An 18634-nucleotide genomic window follows, 5' to 3' on the forward strand; every position below is an offset into this window, starting at 1 on the left:
CAAACAGTTTTATAATTACCATATCTTGTGTGTTTTGTCTTTCTTGTGGAGAACAACTAAATTCAAATGTCAGAGAGTTTGTGAATATTGCTTTAAAAAAGGTACTTTCAAATCTTAATACAATACAGGGTTTTTGCAGCCTTGTTTCTCTGTACTGCTTTGCTTCATCCACTCATCGTATTTGTCTCCATGAAATGTTTAATCATTCACCTCAACTAGTCTGCAAATAAACCCTGTGCCATGACAGAGTTGTTTGATGTAAAAAAAAAAAAACCTGTTTAGCGAGATGACTGCGAGCAGTTGTGAGTGACTTAAAATCCAAACGTCAGCTCAAACATTTCTGAGCCCTGGAAGAATTTAGTGTTCTTGACTGTACTGTACAGTTCAAATGTAAGGACTGTACTGAGCAGTTCAGTCTTTGTACCGAAGATTCAACATCTGTAAGTAACTCTTTTATATCATTATTTTATCATTTTCTTGTGTTTATTGAGCTCATTTCATGCAACTTACCGCACATTCTCTCAGTTGTGTGTCAGTTAACTTGATCTTGTTTTTCCCGAAACTTTTCTTTGTATCAAATCTCTGCGTTTCAGCAACTTGAAGCACAATGGAATTTGCTTGTGAGTTTGTTTATGTGTCGCCTTCACTGGTTCAAAGAAATAACCAGCGATCCAATGTCACGAAACGCTCAGGTGAGATTTCCGTCGGGATCTCAGCAGGATTTTTTCTTTTCATTGGAGCCCAGTGGGTGGCTGTGGTGATGGTGTGATTACATCTTAAGCAATCAGTGGCACACTTAACCTCCCTATTAGGTCCTGTGGAAACATTCTGTTCAAATATTTGTGGAGAACCAAAAAGGTGCATTTTGTTTATCGAGTGTTGGTCAGTCAGCAACTCCATTTTCCGTGCCTTTCTTTACTCACAAAAGTCACACTGTATCTGTTGTCGGAATCCCATAAGAAAAGGAAAAATAGAATTAGCAGGGCCTCATAGTAGAAAGATTTTCTAAATATTAGTAGCTGTGTGCAGAAGAACACAAATAGCATCATTGCTCCTCAGGGAAGTTTTGGTTTTGTAAAGAGAAAAAAAACTTTCAAGAGTTAAACCTAATTGGATGTACACTTTGGTCTTCCTTTTGTAGCTCTTCTTCCTCCTGCTAATCGGATGCGCCCTCAAAGTCCTCCTCCCCCCCCTCCCACACGCTCTGCCAAAAACAAAAAACAGGAAAGAAGTCAAGAAGTGAAGGTCAAGAAGTCCGCAAGCTTCGTTTTCTATGAAAATGCACAGTTTCATATGGACCAGGAGGCAACTTCCACCCCAAATCTAGTTCCTCAGCAGACAAATCCCAACCTAAAGACAGGTACGATAAGTCTGTCAATGCCCTCATGTGGTAAAACAGGTTCCAGATGGGTCTATTTTTGATCTACATTACAGAGGATTACTAAGAAACAAAAAAAGGGGGGGTATAAAGAATTGTTACTAAAACAAATGTATGCATGACGTGAAACAAACCAGTAAAACCAATCTGAGTAGACAGAACTGTGACACAGATTAGGAATTATGTTCAAGAAGTTCAGTCTTGTACAAAGTCATTTGTTCCATGAGTCCCATTACGCAATACTTCCTTTGTGTTTTGCTATCTTTCATTGTTTTGTTTCCACATTTGGCATATTTCTTCCTCACCTATCTTGCATCAGTAGTCACACGTTTTTGATGATTTAACTTTTCTTATTTAAAAAAAAGCTCCTATTTTTTGTCTTTTGTTCATTTTTTTACTACAACAAATCTTTAATTATATTTTGACAAAGTAAGCCTTCAACCTTCTAGCTCCACCCTCAGATCACAGGTTTATTATTTGTACCTCGTGTTTGGATGTAAATACAATAGTGTGAGGTAATGAACACGCACAGGAAAAACAACACATCTAGAAATGATCTTGGGTTACTTTGTTCTGTTTTGGGTTTTTTTATTTTCCAAACATCTGTAGAAGCGTCATAATGAATTCCTCCATGAGATTTTTCGATATTTTTTTTTCAGCTCTTCTTCCGCCACATATGAGACCGACAGTTGCAAATATGTCCGTCTGTCAGCCCCAGTGTTTTACCTATGAAGAGCCATTAAATGAACCTAAAGTGAGCAAACATAAGTGGGATCCAAACTACTCCCACGGTATGCCAGATGGTTTGGGGAGTGAGGCAAAGCTACCAAATGATAGTAGCAATGGCAATATATCAGGTACAAAGTTTCCTTTTGAGTTTATTTGAAATCAAGAATCAAGCTTTATTGCTTGTCCTCTCAAACCACAGGCCCAGCCCTTCCACCAAGACCATCATTTATGAACTTAATCCCAGAGTATGTGACGGTGTTGCCTTCCCCTCCCACGTCCCATTCATCCCCCCAAAAGCAACCATCACCCACACAGTTCGCCCAATCACCTACCGGGAAAGGTAAATCAAAGAAATCATTAAAGAAATAAAAACAAAGTGGAATAAAAGTAAAATCTTTGGTTTCATTTATCAGCAGAAAGCAAACCACTGCAAGGAAATCCCAACGTGGTTCTCATCAGTTTAGCAAGATTGCTCGCCGAAGAAGGTTTTGCGAACTTTACCACCATCAACCAATCATTTTGCCTCTTTGACATATTATAATACTGATGGAAAGGATGTTTTTTTTCAGCTCCTCCTCATGAATGGGAACCCTCCCCCTGCTCTCATTGTGGCTCTGTCCTGGACTGCTTCAATGAAGTAAAGCATCAAACTGAGTCCTAAAGCATTTGTACATGGATGGTTGCACAAATATGTCCATGTTTTTGCATTTTCCCAGGTAAATGAATGCTACTTCTGTCATCCGTGGGACTGTCCCAGCTCTGTCAGTTCCCCCCATATTCCTTTAAATCACCTTCAGGATGGACTGTTTCTGCTCCATCCGAATGAAAAGCCGCAGTCCACTTCCCTGATCATTTTCTGTATCGATGTGTCAGGATCCATGAGCATCACTTCTGAGGTGGGAGTCTAACCTTAGTGTTGTCAATATGTGAATTTTTTATCCTTAAAAAAACACGTGATGACTTTTTTTAAGGTGTCAGTTGGAGAACATGATATCCACAGAACAAGACTTCAGGTAAATTGCTTGATTTTTAGAGCTTAGATTTGGTCATGGAAAATTAAACTTGATATGCTATTATAATCAAATTTCTTTAAACAAAGAAAGCAGACAAAACCAGGATTCAGCTAACCCATCACAATCTGACGAGAAAATGAGCATTAATCTGAGTTTTTGAAGGATTAATATGACCGACCTTCTTCACAACAGTTTGTCCAGGAAGCTGTGCTACAATGTGTTCAGCGACTCAGTGAGCAGCAGCCTGACACATGCGTGGGCCTCATCACCTTCAGCTATCAGGTAAAAGATGTGGATGCAGATGGGGATCAAAACTGATCGGGAAAGTCATTTCCTCCTCTTTGCAGTATTTCAGAATAATGTTTTTGCTGCTGCTTTACCTGTTCTCATCCTCCTTCTTTCCCTCCAGGTGACAATTCATGGATGGGAAAATTTTACATCACAGCTTTTGAGTGGAGCAGAATTGACAAAGAGTGAACATCTAAAAAAAGTGGCTGCTAATTTGCCGAGTCCACCTCCTCTTTCACAGAACAGGGAGGTTCTACAAAGACAAGTGATGGGGTGAGAGTGAACTCCATTGTTTTTGTTTGCCATTGTTGGAAAAAAATTTCTTCTTAATAAAACTCTGTTATTTCTCCATCCTTGCTTGTTTAAAGTTTATCTGCAAATGGAACCACAGCTCTGGGTCCAGCTGCCCTCCTTGCAATAGCAATGGCTTCCAGACAACCAGGCTCCAAGGTTAGTTTAAGAGTTAGAGGAATGTGAAATGTGCTTAATTTTATGCCATCAAAGACAAGGTAATGCCATAAACAACAGGTTTTGGTTGATTCTTTAAGATATTTTGCCTTTTAATATCAAGAAAATAAAAATACATTTAAATTGAGTTCTGCACAATGAGAAACAAAGGTTTTCACGGACTCCAAAAAAAAATTTCTTGGCTTAGAAAGTGCACAGTAGAGAAGTTTTAAAATGATTGGTATACTGCGTTTCGTTAGAACGCTCTGTTCTCAGAGCAATTTGCCTTTAGACAATTTTTTAAGGATTCTTTCCTTGACATTTGTTTTGCTTTATTTTTTTAATATTTTGTGAAATTGAAGTTCTTCAACCTCAATAAAAGCTGCCTCTTGTGTGGCATGTAACACGTTTTTTTAGAAGGATTACACAAAGGCACTTTTTTGTTCTTTTTTTACTTAGTTATACATTTTTTTTGCTGTGTCATTATAAATTTTCATACAGGAATCAGGTGTTACAGCTAATTATCAAATCATTCAATGATTCAAAAATTATATCTATGATTTCTTTGTACACCAATACAGCAGGTCTGTGATCTGCAGGAAGCCGTCAGCTGGTAGAACATGGAGTCAGAACTTAACAAAGTGAAAGCTGCATTTCTGCTCTTGTGGTGCAGATGTGGCCCAACATTCTCCATGTTTAACATCTTTCCTTGTGCCTTGGTACAATATGCTCCATCATTTAAACGTGTTAACATTTTTTTGTTAGGGTGTTTTACTTTTTTTTTATTGTTTCATATAATACGTTTTCTCTGAATACTTAGAATTAACTTTATGTACAAAAGTGGCGACATAACTAAAGCTGCCTTAAAAAACAATTCAACGCAAAATAATGGTCAAAAAGCATACTTTTTAAAATTTACATCCCCTGTTATTCAATTGCACAATAGACAAATTCTTATTGATCAACATCATGGAGTTTACAGGAACTTTACAATGTGAAGAGGTGAAATGAGTAAAAAATGTGGTAATTCTTGTATTAATGATCTATGTGTCTGCTTTATACACCTACTAGGTGATTATTTGCACAGACGGAAAAGCCAATGCAAAGCTGGGAAATCTGGAAGATGAGGATATCGATGCTCAGACCCCCGTCTCAGCCACAATTTTCTACCAGGACTTGGGGGAGTATGCTGTCAGTCAAGGGTTAGTCCACATATTTCCTAACTATTCTCATATTTTATGTATTTATGCAGTTTGAATCTGTTGATTAGACATTGAATATGCTTATTTTATGTCCTTGCAATTGAACCCTAAAGGGTTAGCCGGATTCATGCGGCTCTAACTGTGATGAAGGTCACTCTAAGTTGTGCTTGTCTCCTCAGTGTGGTGGTGTCTGTGCTGTCCATAGAAGGAACTGACTGCAGGCTGGATGAGCTGGGAAGGCTCGCTGATCGCACCGCAGGGAAAGTAAGAGGAACACAGTGTTGTGAGTGAATTAAATCAGCCAGCATGTTTTTTTTTTCTTTTTCCTGTCTGCTTCAATGTCCAGACCCAATCCTAAAATTATACATTTTCAATGTCTGCAGGTGGTCATAGCCAGACCCAACCAACTGCACACAGAGTTTGAGCAGATTATTCAGAACAGAACAATAGCCACGCAATGTAAAGTAACCCTACTGCTGCCCAGATCACTGTAAGATTAACATCCCACTATAGTACTGCTGGAAAATTCTAAAAAAAGAGTATTGAGTTGTTGTTGGGTTTTTTTTTGCTGCAGACGTTTAAAAGGAGAGAAGAAAGCGGGACACAAGGGGACCAGAGAGGTGGGAAACGTGAACCAGGATACAGAGATAACTTTCCGGTTTGGAGCAAATGAAGGAAGTAAATTTGGTGAGAGACGACACAAATATGTATGTACTGTGTTTTCGCTACAATGGAGCTGGGCTTTAAACAAGAGGAAGATGGCTGAAAGAGTTGGCGATTACTTTCAAAAGTACTTTTATTTCTGTTGCTTCCAAACAAAAACTGTTGCATTCCCACAGCGATGAGATGGACAATATCCAAAACAAATTTGGCATATTAATGCTGTGAGGCTTCCCATCTTGGCTTTTACATCCATTGACAGTACAGTAAATTTTAGAACACACTCATAAACCAATTTATTCACAACCAATAAAAAGTATGCTGAGGCATGTTAGTTTAAATCAAAATGAAAAGGTTGCTTACAGTCCCACTCCAGTCATCTTTTGATTTGTTGCAGTGTTCCCAGTGGTCTTTACTATAGATTTTTCCCGTTTTTAGCCAAAATCTAAAAATCTGTGTTGTTTTCTCGGACATGGTTTCTGCAGAGCGGTAGTAGTTTGTGGTAATTTGCCTCTGAAGTTGTGAATGAGCAATCATCCCTTTGTTTTACGTGCACTCCTGCAAGCTTAAAGCCCCTCATACCCCAAACCTAACATTAATGGTTCAACGAAAAATGACAAGCAGTATTGAAGCTATCCAGCCATACAGTTTTGAGGCAGATGCCAGCTCGAACAAGGAAAATAGAGACATAAATGGAAACAATCGTCAAGTGGATGCATTGAAATGGAAAGGAGCAAGGAGCTTGTGGCCTGCCGATTGTAGCACCTACGTCTCACCTACAAACTTTTTCAAACTGCATTTTCTTTTGTTTGCCCTTGATTCACAATTGTGTGAATAAAACAATACTAAAAAATGCAATTTTCTGTCTAAATGTCCATCATGAGAAAAATGCCACGAGAAAATGTTTAAAATGCCAAAAACACAATTTTTCATTCGAAAATCATTTGTTTATTTTTTTCACTTCCATTCCCAAATCCTGAACAGATACTTCTCTTCTGTCTGATCTGGAGAACAAAGCACTGACAAATCAAAATCTTCATATGTTTTTAGATGCAAAGACCCTCTTTTGTTGGAGTAAAACTGTCAAACACCAGCTCTCAGCCTATTACACTGTTAGCCCTGCTGCTGGACAGACACAGAAAAAATCTCTCCTAAAGAGGATGTGTGGGCAGTGTCTAACGAGTTCTGTAAACCTGGCTGATGCTGCTTGCTGGCTTCCACTACATTTAATGAAAACCTAAATTAAGCTTTTTGCTCTAAAGTGATTGTGGCAGGATTAATTGGCTCAGGTGCTGTAGGGCAGAGGATTACTAGCAGTGGCCTCATGGGGCGCTATAAAGGGCAAAGAAGCCTTCACTCGGCCAGGGGCAGCATTTGGCCATTGGAACCGCCCACTTCCTGTTTTCACACCTCCGGCTAGCCTCACAGGTAAAGTAGCGGTGGTAGGCTAAGGACAAGAGTTTGTTCGCTGCCTCATATTAACACACTCTTTCAGCTCCGGATGAGACCTGCAGGCACAGATTGAGCAAAATACAGCCTCTGCAATCGAGCGCGCCTCCCAGGTGACGAACAGTCTGTCTGGTAAGCCGGCGAGGGTCAAGTCCTGCGCTTGCCTTGAAGCTGTTCTTTTTTTGTTTTATTTTGGTAATGTTTGTTGTTCTTGCAGCGCCGGGGACTTTCTGACGCTCCCACCTGCTGAACAGCTGCTGCTTTTTATATATTGAATTTTAGAATTATTTTAAGGAACTGTCACCGCTCGTGATCAGAATCCCTGTAGACTCCTGACCAGGGTTCTGCCGGGCCCGGGTGCTCTTCAGCTGCCTTTGAGCCTGAGCAACGGAGGACTAACGGGGCGTCACGCCTGAATCCTCCACCAACGAGAATAAAAGCTCGGCCGCGCTCCGTTCATTGAGCAGCACCCTACGGGCGGACTTACTCTCACGAGAGTTTCTTTTATTTTGTTTTTAGCATTTTTACACAATTCTTTTAGACCTGTGTTTTAACTGGATTTTATTGTGTGATCCACCTTTGTTTCCCCCCTCCCTCAGTGCTGAGGACTCAGGTGCCAGCCCAGAATTCTAGGTGGAGGCTATCCCCCCAGTTTGGAGTGACGTGTCCTTGGGTGAAGGGTTCACAGTGTGTGTGGTCTGCATCACGTGAGTGGGGTGAAATTTTATCTTTGTTCTCTGGGAGCCTCCACCTCCCTTAAGTCTTCTGGTCCTCAGCATACTGAATTGGTTGTGTATGTCTTTTAACGGGTCCATTTTTAATTGGTTTTAATGTTTTGTAATAAAATCATTTTAATTTTTGTACCTCCGTCTCCTGCCTTCTTTTGTGTGCATCTGCCAATAGAAAAATAAACTCCCTCGGGACCACAATTGGCGTTGTCGGCAGGATCGCACACTTGGCAGAGACGTGTGGTTTTTACATTATTCTGTGGTTGTGTTTGGTCACACGCAGACTGTTTTTTTTTTGTTCTGTTTTTAATTATTTATTTTTTAATTTTAAAGAAGCAGCAGCTGGTTCCGCTTGGAAGTGAGGAAGGTGATTTGTGCAAGGTAACTTGGCATCCTAATAACCTTGGAAAGTGGACTTTGTTTTTTTGGGACCTCCAGGTTTAAGTAATGGAAGGACAGGTCCAGGATTTGACAGACCTGGTTTCACGGCTGCAAGCTGAAAATGAGAGGCTGCGGCAGCAACAAGCAGCAGCTTCTGGCCCTGGTGCAGCACCTGCCACTTTGGCTGGGCCTTCGACCAATCCTCCCGTGGTTGAGAGACTGTTGTATGTCCCTAGAGACAGAAAATGTCCCATGTTTAGGGGACGGACTGGTATTGGGCTTACGGAGTGGCTTGAGGAGGTGCAGGCTTGCATGAGGACCCGCCATTTAGGTGTAGCCGATCAGGCGTTCTTTTTGTTCGATCACCTGGAGGGAGAGGCCCGCGACGAAATTAAATATCGCCCTGGTTCCGTCAGGGAGGACCCGGCTAGGGTCATTGCAGTGCTGCAGGAATTATACGGATGCACTGACTCTTATGTTGCCTTGCAGGAGGCATTTTTTTCTCGTCGGCAGCAGGAAGGTGAGACACTGCATGAATACTCCCTGGCTTTAATGAGCCTAATGGCCTCCGTTAAGGGAGCTGCACCTAGTGGTGTTCCAAATGCAGAGATTTTATTGCGGGATCAATTTGTGGAACAAGTTTTTGACTGTGCCCTACGCCGTGAATTAAAACAGTTTGTGCGCCGACAGCCCACCGCTACGTTGCTGGAGGTTAGGGGTGAGGCAATGCAGTGGGAGCGGGAGGGTCTCCCTGGAGGCGTACGGAGTCGTAGTTACTCCGTCCCCTCTGTCCCTGGGTTCCAGTGTGGCGTTGGGGGTAGTTCCCAATCAGTCCCTCCGGTGTCCGAACTATCGGAGATAAAGGAGATGTTAAGGCTCCAACAAGAGCAGATCCTCCAGATGTCTCAGGACCTGCTACGCCTGCAGAATCCTAGCCAGGCCAGTCGTCCCCCTCGTCGTGGTCCCATTATTTGCAGAAGGTGTCAGCAGCCTGGGCATTTTGCCCAGGATTGTGATGGCGTTCGGGTGGCTCCTTCGGCCCGCCCAGTCTCGCCTACCCAAAGGTCCCGCCAGCGAAATAATAACACCCCATCACCATCGGAAAACTAATGCCCACCGAGTTGTTGAGCCACAGCTCGGAGGGGGCAGCCGCTGGCTCCAAGGGGGAGTTTGATGGACTTCTGGCATCTTGTCCTCATTTACAGGTGTGCATGGGGGGTCGTTCCATTTCGTGTTTAGTGGATACTGGGTCCATGGTATCCACCATCACGGAAAGTTTCTTCAAGCAGAATTTTGAGCCATGGGGACCAGAGCGACTTCGCTCCTGTCAGTGGCTACAATTGAGGGCAGCTAACGGGCTGGCTATACCATATCTTGGCTACTTGGAGTTGGAAGTGGGACTTTGTGGCAAGTTATTGCCACAATGTGGTGTACTAGTAGTTAAAGATATTCCCGGTGGAGGACCTTTACAGGCGCCGGGCGTTTTGGGGATGAACATCATCCAGCGCTGTTACCAAGAGCTCTTTGCCCAGTATGGCAGTGCCCTGTTTGGACAATCTGAGGTGTCCACAGCCCCAGATGTAATTTTTGGGGCCCTGAAACAGTGCCAGCAAGCTCAAGCTACGGTAACCCCCAGCATGTTTAATGTAAGGACACGTGGTCGAAAGGCTCGTTGGATTTCTGGTGGTGTCCTGGCTATCGTTGCTGCCACTTGTTCCGAGCAGTGTGCTGGTTCAGCGGTGTTGTTTGAGCCATGTAGCTCAGGCCTCCCTGCCGGCCTTTTAGCAACTCCATCACTCGTAAGGGTGGAAAGGGGGACAGCCTACATCCCAATCATCAATGTGGGGTCCACCGCTGTGAGACTCCACCCACGTACCCTGGTGGGTACGGTGGCTCCAGCTGGAGTGGTAAGTTTACCCAAGGAAGTGACTGAGGTACAATCGGAAGCCGCTGTGGTGGCTGCTCATGCAGCATCCACCCTGCCTCTGGCTCAGCTGGAGTCAGTAGACCTCTCTGCACTTTCGGCGGGAGAGCAGGAGAAAGTCCGGGCCCTCCTAGGGAAGTATTTAACTGTCTTCTCACTGCATGAGGGGGACCTGGGTTGCACAAGCCTAATCACTCATGAGATTCCCTTGGTGGATGATGCTCCAGTCCGGCAGCGCTATAGGCGCATTCCCCCATCGGATTATGTGGCGGCTAAGGAGCATATTAACAATTTACTCCAGTCTCAGGTGATTCGTGAGAGTAGCAGCCCCTTTGCGTCCCCAATTGTTTTGATCCGCAAAAAAGATGGTGGTCTCCGGCTTTGCGTGGATTACAGGCAGTTGAATAGCAGGACTAGGAAAGATGCTTTTCCACTTCCTCGAATAGAGGAATCCTTGGATGCCTTGTCCGGAGCTCGTTGGTTCTCCACTCTGGACTTAGCCAGCGGTTACCATCAGGTGGCGGTGGCAGAGGCAGATCGTCCTAAGACCGCGTTCTGCACACCATTTGGCCTTTTTGAGTGGAACCGCATGCCCTTTGGCCTTTGCAACGCCCCCAGCACCTTTCAAAGGCTGATGCAGCGAATGTTTGGCGAGCAACAAGGTCAGTCCTTGCTTTTGTACCTGGATGACATCATTGTCTTTTCTTCGACAATCGAGCAGCATCTGGAGCGATTAGAGCTGGTACTTGAGAGACTGCAGCTCGAAGGGCTTAAGGTTAAGCTCGCCAAATGTGCCTTTTTTCAGCACCAGGTGCATTATCTGGGTCATGTGATTTCGGACCAGGGAGTCTCTACAGACCCTGGCAAGGTGGAAGCGGTGGCTAATTGGGAGCCCCCTACTACAGTGTTCCAGCTGCGATCGTTTATTGGCTTTGCCAGCTATTATAGACGTTTTGTGGAGGGATTTGCCAAGTTGGCTGCACCGCTGCACCGGTTAGTGGCAGAGCTGGAGGGAAACAAGGTCAGAAAAAAGTCTGCACGTGGTTTAACTAACCACTGGACGGAGGAATGCCAGCGCAGCTTTGAGGCTTTAAAGGCTAAGCTGACTACAACACCAGTCCTGGCGTATGCAGACTTCTCCCGCCCTTTCATCTTAGAGGTCGATGCTAGCAACGGAGGCCTTGGAGCTGTTCTTTCCCAAGAACAAGAGGGTAAGGTGCGGCCAATAGCCTACGCTAGTCGAGGCTTGCGGCCTACCGAGAGGAACCCAGTCAATTATAGCTCCATGAGATTGGAATTTTTGGCACTAAAATGGGCAGTAGCTGAGAAATTCAGGGAGTACCTTTTGGGACAGAAGTGTATTGTGTACACTGACAACAACCCCCTCAGCTATCTGTCCACCGCCAAGCTTGGTGCCATGGAGCAACGGTGGGCAGCGCAGCTGGCGGCGTTTGACCTGGAGATAAGGTACCGCTCGGGCCGCAGCAACAGAAATGCAGATGCTCTGTCAAGGCAGCACTTTCCAGACATGCAGGCCTGGAGAGATGTTCTTCCGGGTAGCTGCTTGCCCATGTCGTTGCAGCAGGTGCAACAGACGGAGACTGTCGGTACAACCCAAGCCACCATGGTTGCCCTGCCCCATCACAGCCCCTCTGACATGGCTTCACTTCAAGGGGCTGATCCTGTTCTAAAGGAGTTTCTGCCTTTCTGGGAACGTCAGACTCGCCCAAGCCCAGAGGAGCGTAGGCAGTTGTCCTCACCCACGCTGGCATTGCTTCGACAGTGGAACCGGCTGGTTGAGCAAGGTGGGGTTCTGTACAGAAGGGTCTTTCGAGATGATGGTGGGGAGGCAGTGTTGCAAATCCTGCTTCCTGGCTCGATCAGGGAGGAAGTGTTGACGGCAGTCCATCAGCAGCATGGTCATCAGGGTGTAGACAGGACCCTTGACCTGCTACGGCAGCGCTGTTATTGGCCTGGTATGTCAGCTGAGGTGGCAGAGTGGTGCAGTCAGTGTGAGCGCTGCCAAGTAGCTAAAGTCACTCGTCCCGCAGCCCGCGCCCCCATGGGTCATTTGCTGGCCTCCAAGCCCAATGAGATTTTGGCTATGGATTTTTCGGTGCTGGAGCCAACTACCAGTGGCATAGAGAATGTTCTTGTCATTACTGATATCTTCAGTAAATACACCATGGCGGTTGCGACTCGGGATCAGCGTGCTGCAACAGTGGCCCAGGTCTTGGTCACAGAATGGTTTTCAAAATTTGGCGTTCCAGCTCGGATACATTCCGATCAAGGTCGGAGCTTTGAGAGCGCCCTCATTCAACAACTCTGTGACCTCTATGCAGTAGAGAAGTCTCGCACCACACCTTACCACCCAGAGGGTAATGGTCAGTGTGAACGCTTCAACAGAACCCTCCACGACCTTCTCAGAACTCTACCAGTGTCCCGGAAGCGGGACTGGAACGTGTGCCTGCCGCAGCTCTTGTATTCTTATAACACGACTCCCCATCATTCAACGGGTGAGTCACCATTTTTTCTGATGTTTGGACAGGAGCCAAGGCTTCCAGTTGACTTCCTGTTAGGAAGAGTGCAAGAGCCAGTGGAGGGCACTGTGCAGGAGTGGGTCCAGGAACACAAAGCTCGGCTAAAACTGGCTTTTGAGGGTACCAGAGAGAAGCTGCTTGCAGCTGCTGATCGCAGGAAGAGAGGTCATGATGAGGGGGTAAGGGACCCTCCTTTGAGTGAGGGGCAGTTGGTCTTAGTGCGTGACCTGGGGTTTAGAGGACGACAGAAAATCAGGGATTTGTGGGATCACAGGGTGCACAGAGTATTAAAGGCACCCAGAGAGGGGGGCTCAGTGTACACCATTTCCCCCAGGGATGAACCCTGTACACCCCGACAAGTCCATCGGTCCTTACTGAAGGCCGTGGTCAGGCGAGGACCAGACAAAGAGTTGGCTGGTTGCCCTCCGAGCCAACCCCCACAAAGTTCTTTCTCCCAAGAGGATCCAATAGAGAACGGGGACTGGTTTGTTCTAAGGGAGGACCGCACTAGTGAGGCGGTAGAGGACAACCAACCTGAACTGCATCTTGGACAGGTGGCACCAGTCTTCTCTGAGGCTGATTCCGCGGCAGCTGCTGTACCCTGTGCTTCCGGAGTCACTTTACAAGCTGACCGGGATAGGAGTAGCGTGCCAGTGCGCCGGACGTCACGGCCCACTGCTGGACAGCACTCCAACCCTCACCGGCTTCCTCGGGCCGTAGGGGAGGAGCAAAGCTCCTCCTCAGTAAGCATATCATCTGCTGTTGCTTTTAGACCATGGCTGTAGTTTACTTTGAATCATCGTCGGGTCGACGATGCATTTTGTGGGGGAGGATTGTGGCAGGATTAATTGGCTCAGGTGCTGTAGGGCAGAGGATTACTAGCAGTGGCCTCATGGGGCGCTATAAAGGGCAAAGAAGCCTTCACTCGGCCAGGGGCAGCATTTGGCCATTGGAACCGCCCACTTCCTGTTTTCACACCTCCGGCTAGCCTCACAGGTAAAGTAGCGGTGGTAGGCTAAGGACAAGAGTTTGTTCGCTGCCTCATATTAACACACTCTTTCAGCTCCGGATGAGACCTGCAGGCACAGATTGAGCAAAATACAGCCTCTGCAATCGAGCGCGCCTCCCAGGTGACGAACAGTCTGTCTGGTAAGCCGGCGAGGGTCAAGTCCTGCGCTTGCCTTGAAGCTGTTCTTTTTTTGTTTTATTTTGGTAATGTTTGTTGTTCTTGCAGCGCCGGGGACTTTCTGACGCTCCCACCTGCTGAACAGCTGCTGCTTTTTATATATTGAATTTTAGAATTATTTTAAGGAACTGTCACCGCTCGTGATCAGAATCCCTGTAGACTCCTGACCAGGGTTCTGCCGGGCCCGGGTGCTCTTCAGCTGCCTTTGAGCCTGAGCAACGGAGGACTAACGGGGCGTCACGCCTGAATCCTCCACCAACGAGAATAAAAGCTCGGCCGCGCTCCGTTCATTGAGCAGCACCCTACGGGCGGACTTACTCTCACGAGAGTTTCTTTTATTTTGTTTTTAGCATTTTTACACAATTCTTTTAGACCTGTGTTTTAACTGGATTTTATTGTGTGATCCACCTTTGTTTCCCCCCTCCCTCAGTGCTGAGGACTCAGGTGCCAGCCCAGAATTCTAGGTGGAGGCTATCCCCCCAGTTTGGAGTGACGTGTCCTTGGGTGAAGGGTTCACAGTGTGTGTGGTCTGCATCACGTGAGTGGGGTGAAATTTTATCTTTGTTCTCTGGGAGCCTCCACCTCCCTTAAGTCTTCTGGTCCTCAGCATACTGAATTGGTTGTGTATGTCTTTTAACGGGTCCATTTTTAATTGGTTTTAATGTTTTGTAATAAAATCATTTTAATTTTTGTACCTCCGTCTCCTGCCTTCTTTTGTGTGCATCTGCCAATAGAAAAATAAACTCCCTCGGGACCACATAAACATGAGTTTAATGAACATAAGTGTAGATTCATGCATCCTTAGCATCGCTCTGACAGTGAGAAGTTCATCAGAGATATAACCTCCACAGTTGTTATTGCCTGACCTTCAGTTATACGTGCAAAGCTACAAAAGGACTCCAACAAATTTCAGAAGGTTCCTGTCCTCCCCCTTCTCACACCAGTTTCCTTTGTTTTGTTGTTTATTTTTAGTGCCAGCTCCTGGAAGCCGTGTGTCCATCCAGCTGCAGATCAAGTACAGGCAGAGAAACGGACAGACAGTGCTCAGAGTGTTCACTGCCGACCAAGAGGTTACTGATGACAGGTGATAATCATGCTGTCATGCTAACAATCGCATTTCCTCTTTAAAAATTGCTTCTGCATCCATTTGCATTCAGACTTTGCATGCTACAGCTCCACCGTGAGCTAATTAAGTCATTACCTTCCATCTTCTGGCATCTGTAATCAACAGTGTTTTCCTTTTCAAGAAAACAAATGACTGGAAGCATAGTTTAGTCATTCAGGGAAACCTCAAGTCATTAAAAAACAAACAAATCTGTTGCAGAAGAGATCGGAATAAATGTTTCATTACACAGTGAACGAACCACTCAACCAAATCTGCCTGCTCCATGTCAACCTTCTCAGTGAAGGTCATGTAATTCAAAGTGTGAATGGATGCAAAGCTTTTTTTCCCTGATGATACAATGAAAGGACTGCTGCTGTAAATGTTGAGGGGTTCTCTCATGACAACTCTGTGGTTGTCCTCCTTTAGCGCTGCCGTGCTGTCCTCTCTGTCTCTGGCCATCATTCAGCTCAACTCGTCTCAGGCCAGCGCTGCATTGGCGGTCAGAGGCCGCCTGCTGGACGCCAAAAAGGAGGGAGAAATGCAGCTGAAGCTCATTGAGAGGGCAATGTGAGTAAGGACTTCGGACTGACGCAGCACGGGTGGGTGGCTGGTTTGAGAGCCGCTTCATACTGAAGCCTGACAAAAGACCTTAATGAAGGGTAATTTTACATATTCAGGACAAGCTGGTATTTAAGCAAACTGCAGAAGGCGGGACTGAATGCTTTTTGGGTTTTTTTTCGCCCAGATTATTTCTTGGACTTAAAGAGACCCAGACTCAAACTTGATATCTTTCTGTTGGCAGTGAGCACAGTCGCAGCACAGAGGAACAAAAAACGTTTAAAGAATGGATTAAAACAATGGAGCCAATATACAACAACATGCATAATTTGGCACGAGTGAGTTTTCAGTATTCTAAAGCGTTTGTTTGTATTCTTCAAATATAAACCTCTAATTCTTCTAATCTTCTTTTTTAGAAGAACTCTACTACTTCAGACACTCAGGTAATTCTTTTCCCTATTCAAATCCTTTGTACAAAAGCCGAGAAAGGGCCATTCATCCCAAAAGCCACAAAAGAATAGATAGATATGCAGAGGAAATATATGAATCTTTGGACAAGGGGGATAAAAATAAAAGCCAGCCAGTCAAAAGAGTTTTATTTTAATACATGACATTGTCCTGATAAAGATTTTATTGAAACATTATCGATTGTAATTGTATTTTTTAAAAATAAATTCATAGAAATCGCTAAATTTTGGAAAACACAACATAGAATAGTGCTATAAAATAAATTAATTTGCCATACATTTTAAATTGAGTGGGATCTGGTATTATTAAAACTAGAAAACAAGAGGGGGCAGTGAAAAAAGATGATATAGGTAAGCCTTAGTATTTGTCTGATGTAAAACTAGTGCTCTGGTTGAATCAAATGATTATGTCAAGTCCAAGAAAATTTGCAGTTTCCATTTATTATACAAGCTAGAATTTTTTGCTTTTGTGTTTTTGGCTTTATGTGTGACCCTTGCTTTCCACCGTCCCTCCTTTGTACAATTCTTAAAATATTAAGGTTTTCCCTGAATTTTTTCCTGTCTCCAGTCTCTAACAGACGCAGGTGCAGCGCTGCTCTACACACTGAAGCACAGCAACAGGAAGTCAATTATCCTGATGAAAGAATATCCACGTTAGACAGACATCTTTAACCCTTGTGCTATCCTATGACCCCACCCTTACATTGACATGTTATCGCTACCATGACAAAGGTGGATAAAGGTGAAAAGAATTTCATGTAATCCATGGACACCAATGAGGTTCACAAATCATTGAAGAAAAAAGGTTCAGCGCACTGTCTTCTGGGGTCTTGATGACCCAACTCCCAATGTTAAAGTGCTTAAGATAGCACAAGGGTTAAGATAAGAACGTTAACCACGAAAGGTGGGCAAATTTTACAGATGGCAGCCATACACATAATTGTTACAAAAATATTCAACACCTATTTGGCTCAGTATCAACAATATGGGCTGTTCTTGCAGATAATTCAGTCTTTAAACTAGAGGGGAACCTACAGGCTACTACTTTATGTATATATAATATATATGTATTTAAAATCTTGGATTTTCTCGTTGCTAACATGTTTTTCAGAAAGAGAGGATCCTAAGGTAAATCCATATCAAAAGTTGTGCCTCTACCAAAAAATGCACAGTTATTTGAGTAACCGACTCCACCAATATGTCACTAGATCTCATTCTACTCTATTGTCATTGACTATATAATTTTCTTTGGTTACAAATTTATTTGTAACTTTTTTTTTGTAGTTTTCATGGATTCACAAAAATAAAAACACTTCAAAACTATTGCAGTATGATTTGCTGTTCAAATGTATGTTCAAATATAAAAGCAAACCTCAAGATAGGAAATTTAGGAAACATCTTTGAAAGTTAAAACTCACAATACCAAGTATCTGATTGATTCAGTATATTTGAAATATTTTTGCAATGCAGATTATTAAGTTATTTTTGGTGACAGATGTTATAAAATGTCATTCATTTGTATACAATTGTTTGATGGGCTTGGTACAAGTGACTCTATGAGAGGAAGCAGGAAAAATCCAAGAAATCCCACAGGAACAGCCTGCATGCATAAAGAGGAGGCTCCCAGTGAGAGCCTAAACCACAACCTCCGTGCTGTGAGGCTTCAGTTCTGACCGGTCTGTGAATGTAAACAGACCACGCACAACTCTGCAATGTGAAAACACACAAAAAGCTTGATTCAGTGACACTGAAATAAAGCAAACACCTTCACTATGTGGGGTTTGCGTCCCTTTTTATCTCGACAAATCCAAAAAGGTTGACAAACACGATGCACATCAGTACATTTTACAAAAGAGGGGGGTCCAGAGTGAAGTCAGTGTAAAGGTTGTAAAAACATAGTGAGGAAACATAAACCTGAACATATACTAGTGGCTGGAACAGAAGAGAAAAAAGTTCCTTTGAAGTGACGCCACAAACATGTAATCCTGAGTGAGCATGTGTCAAGCCCACACTGCAAAAACAGACCCCTTAGAAATAAGTCAAAAAGTGTTACCCCGTTGGTAGATTTTCTTTAAATAAGCAAAGAATTCGGTTAAAAAAATGGTCTTAACAAGAATTCTTTTTTCTTTTAAGTCAAGACATGTTTTTATTCATTCATGTTTTCTCAAACTAAAATTATTTTGCTATTGAAAAATATTCTTGACAGGATTATTTTCTTGAAAGACAGAAAATACGACAATTTTTCATGAAACAAGGATGTTTTTAAGTTCCTGAGATTCCGTTTTTGCAATGAATCAGCTTTTATTCAATCAAATATTGGGCATTTCTAAAAAAAAAGGAAACACCTAAACTCTTTATCCAAGTCTCAAGGTTCTCATTTGTTTACGATACGTGAGCTGTTTTTGTCCATAAATCCTCCTTCATTTCAAGCTGAAGTTATTGGAGTTGTATCTTTTTAAGAGTTGCAATCTGCTTTTGGATCAATTTTAACTTTTACAAGATGTTTTACTTTTTTCTGTACAAAATGTGTTTTAACCAACATTAAAAAGAAACTTCTGGAAAATCCCAGGAAGTGTGTG

At 43.8% G+C, this 18634-nt stretch overlaps 1 protein-coding gene across 9 annotated transcripts; it reads left to right on the forward strand.

Moving 5' to 3' along the window:
- Positions 1-310: 310 nt before the first annotated feature.
- On the forward strand, positions 311-18623 carry LOC101167492 (circularly permutated Ras protein 1). Of its 9 annotated transcripts, none has more exons than XM_011488170.4 (21): positions 311-440; positions 594-692; positions 1142-1360; positions 2038-2235; positions 2307-2447; positions 2521-2592; positions 2677-2744; positions 2824-3003; positions 3079-3120; positions 3313-3402; positions 3530-3681; positions 3777-3858; positions 4927-5057; positions 5237-5321; positions 5441-5547; positions 5632-5744; positions 14898-15009; positions 15457-15597; positions 15833-15926; positions 16005-16031; positions 16624-18623. In XM_011488170.4, the coding sequence occupies exons 2-21, from the start codon at positions 608-610 to the stop codon at positions 16711-16713; spliced, it is 2229 nt and encodes a 742-aa protein (XP_011486472.1). In that variant the 5' UTR covers positions 311-440; positions 594-607; the 3' UTR covers positions 16714-18623. The 9 variants fall into 9 exon arrangements, 8 of the variants coding, with proteins under 8 accessions (XP_011486472.1, XP_011486473.1, XP_078793944.1 ...); XM_011488171.4 differs by having other exon boundaries at positions 2524-2592; XM_078937818.1 differs by having other exon boundaries at positions 16008-16031; positions 16624-16942.
- Positions 18624-18634: the final 11 nt, after the last annotated feature.

The sequence above is a fragment of the Oryzias latipes genome, chromosome 19 (genome assembly GCF_053564925.1).
Source record: "Oryzias latipes strain Hd-rR chromosome 19, Olatipes_Hd-rR_3.1".
In the NCBI taxonomy this organism is placed as follows: Eukaryota; Metazoa; Chordata; class Actinopteri; order Beloniformes; family Adrianichthyidae; genus Oryzias; species Oryzias latipes.